At 29.7% G+C, this 4,456-nt stretch overlaps 1 protein-coding gene across 1 annotated transcript; it reads left to right on the top strand.

The window, feature by feature from the left end:
• Window positions 1-495: 495 nt before the first annotated feature.
• LOC130743805 (NAC domain-containing protein 83-like) lies at window positions 496-1,750 on the top strand. The gene is made up of 3 exons (XM_057596031.1): window positions 496-676; window positions 995-1,254; window positions 1,586-1,750. The coding sequence occupies exons 1-3, from the start codon at window positions 496-498 to the stop codon at window positions 1,748-1,750; spliced, it is 606 nt and encodes a 201-aa protein (XP_057452014.1).
• The last annotated feature ends 2,706 nt before the right edge of the window (window positions 1,751-4,456 follow it).

The following is a 4,456-nucleotide window of genomic DNA, read 5'->3' as shown; positions in this document are numbered from 1 at the left end:
GTTATTTTTTGTTTATGTTTCCTTATTGTTATTGTTTGCCAAATAGCCCTCGTAATTTAGAAGGTAAAATTTTGAAAACATTCGTTAGCATGAAATCATGAATTGCAATAAACTATGAATTGTAGGTTCTTTTTTATGAATGGCAATATGTTCGATGACATTGTTAAAAGTGGTTGTTTGAATGTTTTGGTCGAAAGTTCAATCCTAATTATGAATTGTGCTTTTAGGAAGATATCAGTACAGAAAGAAATAAAATAGATTTTCTACTCATATAAGAGTTATGATTATTCTTCTTTTTTCAATGCTTCATCCTTTCTCTCTCTACCTCACGTCCCTCACTCTCTCCATCCCCCTCTCTTTGCATCTAACACTCTCGCTAACCTACAAAATGGATGACAATTCATGTCTTGTAGCTATAAATTGATGTCATAACCACATGAATATACAAAGTGGTCGAGAATTCAAACAAACTCTTTTGAGATGGAGGACCTAATCATGACTTATGAGGACCAAGACGGGAATGTTAGGTTGCTACCTGGGTACAAGTTTGATCCTACGGATGAGGTTCTTGTGTATTTCTACCTGAAGAAGAAGGCCTTTGCTCAACCTCTTCCTTTCCAAATCATCCCATATTTTGATGTGTTTCAAACTGAGCCTTGGGGTCTTCCAGGAGGAGGTTTGGTGAAACTTTTTTTTAGATAAAAAAAACTATTTTTCATTGTTCCATGAGCCGATGCACTTACTTTGACATTATTTTCAACACTCTCACTTTTTTTTGTTTAAATCATGTGTGCCTCACTAAATTTGAAGTATGATACATATATTTCACTGTAACATGAGTCATTTAGTCTTTTATGCCATTGTGTTGACCTAGTGAATGAGGATTGTGTCCTCTCACAACAACAAAAAATTCCATGCCTCATGAACGACTATATGTTGTTTTCTAGTGAGAATTGATACAAGATGATGTTTTGAACTTATTTTGTGTTTGCAGATGGAAAGATTTTCAATGAGCGCAAGTGCTTCTTCTACAATACCATGGGTCGTGACCTTGAAAACTTGGACATCAGAGTTGCTGGGAGTGGCGAGTGGAGAGTTATAGAAAAAGGCAAAGATGTTCTTATTCCTCGAAACAATCAGGTGATTGGGAAGAGGAACACCCTAAATTTCTGGGAAGTGCAAGAAGCATGTACAAGGAGGACTAAATGGGTGATGCACGAGTTCCGCCTTGCATTAATAGCTAACCCGTCTAAGGTAAACAATAGAATAGTGAATTACATATTGTTAGGTTCCACTTTAGTTATAGATACAATAAAATATGTCCTTATAAAAGGTAGAGCAATCGTCACATCTAAGCTATCTTTTAGGGTAGAGTTAGGCCTTACTTGAATTCTGAGACGAACCTTTTTTATTATCATCAAAATTGAGAGAGTAATTACTTTGAATTCTCACGAGAATGGTTAGTTCATAGGTAGGGTCATTGTGAAATTTGTTTCATTTTGTCTTATTAATCATTAGTATTTGATCACTAAATTTGTTATTCAAAATACAGATGGCAAATTGGATTGTATACCGTGTCTTTTAGAATAAAGATGCAAAGAAGGTGAAGAATGCAAGATTGTCTAATGAGGAGAGCTCCAACAGTGGTAGAAATGCTAGGAGTGCTACAACCATTGATTTCAACGTTGAGAGTGACAATTTCACAAGCCCACTCCTCGTGACTCATTCCTTAAGTAATGAGTACCCCTAAACAAAAACTTTTATATGCCCTCTTTATAATACATTTCAAAATTATAATTTTAGTCATTAACTAGAAAATGAAGCAGAACTATGTAATTGATAGAAGGCATGATAAAGCTATTATATATGCCTAATCAAAATACATGGCTACAATGTTATCCCCAAACACTTTGAATCAAATATCGATTACAATACTAAAAATATATATGTCAAAGAGATTTTTAATTTTTGTAGTAATACATACTGATACATTTAGTTTCAGTTAACCCAAAGTCCTCTTATAAAAATTTCATCAAACATATAATTCAGTATTTAAGAGATGATAATATTGAAATTAGACAAATTTTAACTTAATAAGAGACTATTCTAAAAAAACATGTTAAATTTTATGGATATTCGTCATTAGTAAGAATAAATTTCAACTAAATCCAGTTTTGTACATAGATTTTGTTTTATCATAAAAAAGTTAAACATAATGTGATTGAAAATGTGATGTTCAAACCACTTTGAATAGTCTAATATTAATTTGTTAAATGAGTATTGCAACATACTCTCTTTTTTAACGGTTAAAACATAATTTATAAAAAAAAATATTATTAACTAAGTCAAAATTATACACACACGTGTATATATTCTTCTAGTTTGAGATATTATAACTCTTTTTGTTTTGCAGTAATCTATGTACATGATTTGTTACTTTTATCGCATCGTAATAATAGTTTTTTTTTTTTTGGCTTTTACCAAAGTGTTCCCACAATCAATAGCCGTGAGATAAATCTCTCACCTTATGGTTAACGAACTATATAATTTATATACTTATTAGAAATTGGGAGGCTTATACCCAACCACAAAAGCTAGCTCAAGAGTTGAGGTTTGCGCAACCCTTATAAAGGTTATCTAGGCTCTATCTCTAGCTAATGTGAGACTTCTAACACACCCCCTCATGTCCAGGACTGAACAACCTGGAACGTGGGAACAACAACAACGTGTGCCCCAAATATGAGAAGTCTCCACAACAAACAACAAATGGATCTAGGATAGGCTTTGATACCATATTAGAAATTGGGAGACCTATACTCAACCACAAAAGCTAGCTCAAGAGTTGAGGTTTGCACAACCCTTATAAATGCTATCTATGCTCTATCTCTAGCCAATGTGAGACTTCTAACAATACTTAATATATATAAAAATTATTTTAGTAAAATTACCTTGAGAGAGCATTGATGGTTTTATCCAAAGATAATTCATATGACCGAATATATTGGTTATTAAATATTAAGATTACCTTATAATAAGATCAAACATTAATAATTACTTTAGAAAATAAATTCAAAAATAATTATATGAATAAAAAATAATTAATTGTAATAATTTTTTAATTTATTTAATATTTTAATAAACTATACATTTTACAATTATTAGGCACTAAAATTATTTAAATGCTAATGGTTATCAATAAATAAAATATTTCATATAAAAATCCGATTAAGTATTTATTTATTTTTTATAATCATCTATGTATGATAATTAACTTATATCTCTTAATAATCCTTAACCTCATTAAGTAACATAAAATGTATTTAAGGAAGCTATAATTACAATTTTAATTTATCATTACTTAAGTAAACCAAATTATAAATTTAACGTTATTTTATATTAATAAAAATTTCATTTAAATACTATAGTACTTATCGTAACAAAAATAATATTAAAGTAATTATATATAATGACATATTAAATCATAAAATTACATGATTAAAAATACCAATAACTTGAGTAAATTATTTGGACAATAGTCAAATCACAATATATAATATTGAATGGTAAATAATTGGGGATAGTAAAAATATTAATTATTAATTAAAAAATTTCTATATATAATAATAATAACTTAATAATATTACCTTCAAGAAAAGTTAAATATATTATAATAACTTAATAATATTATCATTATTGAGATTAGATTTTAAATATATTTAATTATACTTTTACTCTATATACTAGTCATTAATAATTATGTTTTCAGTTGCTCTTTGCTTGTTTTTGTTGTTACTTTTGTTGCATTGTATTGCTGAACTTTGTTTAACCCACTTGGGAGGGTCTTATTCCCAAGAATTGATCCTTATAAGCTATTATATTTTGTTTTCAAAAAAGAAATTGAGAAAAAAATATTTAAACATATTTTTTTGACCGCAAAAAGAGATATATTAATAGAGATAAACTTGAGAACAAACTCCTCAAGTAAAGGGAAGAAAGAAGACAGAACCCCAACCATAAAGAAGAAAAGCACCAAAACAAACCCCAACTAAATCCCATAAAACTACACCCACAACATAAGGTTCAAAACTCTCTAATAACCACCAGAGATAAGAGAAAAAATATCAGCCAAAAGAGAACCAAACACCAACAAAAGATGAACAAAAAGACCCTGAGTAGAATGTTCGCTAAGTATCCATTGCAGAACGATGCTCTGAAATTTGTTTCGCAATGCCTTCAATGACTAAAATGTTTGAACCATCAATAACAACATCTAAACTCTTACCCGTTAGCCATAGTCTCCTTGCACAAGCACACAACTCAGGAGAAATAACATCCACCGACAAGCGTCATAATATAAGTATATTTAACAGTTAAGTATTTCTAGATCCTTCACATAATGGTCAAATTTAAATAGGCCTCTAGATTTTTTATGACTTTTGGTCATTAACAATATTTT

The sequence above is a fragment of the Lotus japonicus genome, chromosome 3 (assembly GCF_012489685.1).
Source record: "Lotus japonicus ecotype B-129 chromosome 3, LjGifu_v1.2".
Classification (NCBI taxonomy): domain Eukaryota; kingdom Viridiplantae; phylum Streptophyta; class Magnoliopsida; order Fabales; family Fabaceae; genus Lotus; species Lotus japonicus.
Note: the sequence above shows the minus strand (reverse complement) of the source record. Positions and strands in the feature narration are given on the sequence as shown.

Excerpts from the sequence above, each read along its gene's own strand:
- LOC130743805 (XM_057596031.1), top strand. The coding sequence starts at position 496 with ATGACTTATGAGGACCAAGACGGGAATGTTAGGTTGCTACCTGGGTAC. Across the intron at positions 677-994 it reads TTGGGGTCTTCCAGGAGGAG|ATGGAAAGATTTTCAATGAG; the intron begins GTTTGGTGAAAC and ends TTGTGTTTGCAG. Across the intron at positions 1,255-1,585 it reads TAATAGCTAACCCGTCTAAG|AATAAAGATGCAAAGAAGGT; the intron begins GTAAACAATAGA and ends CGTGTCTTTTAG.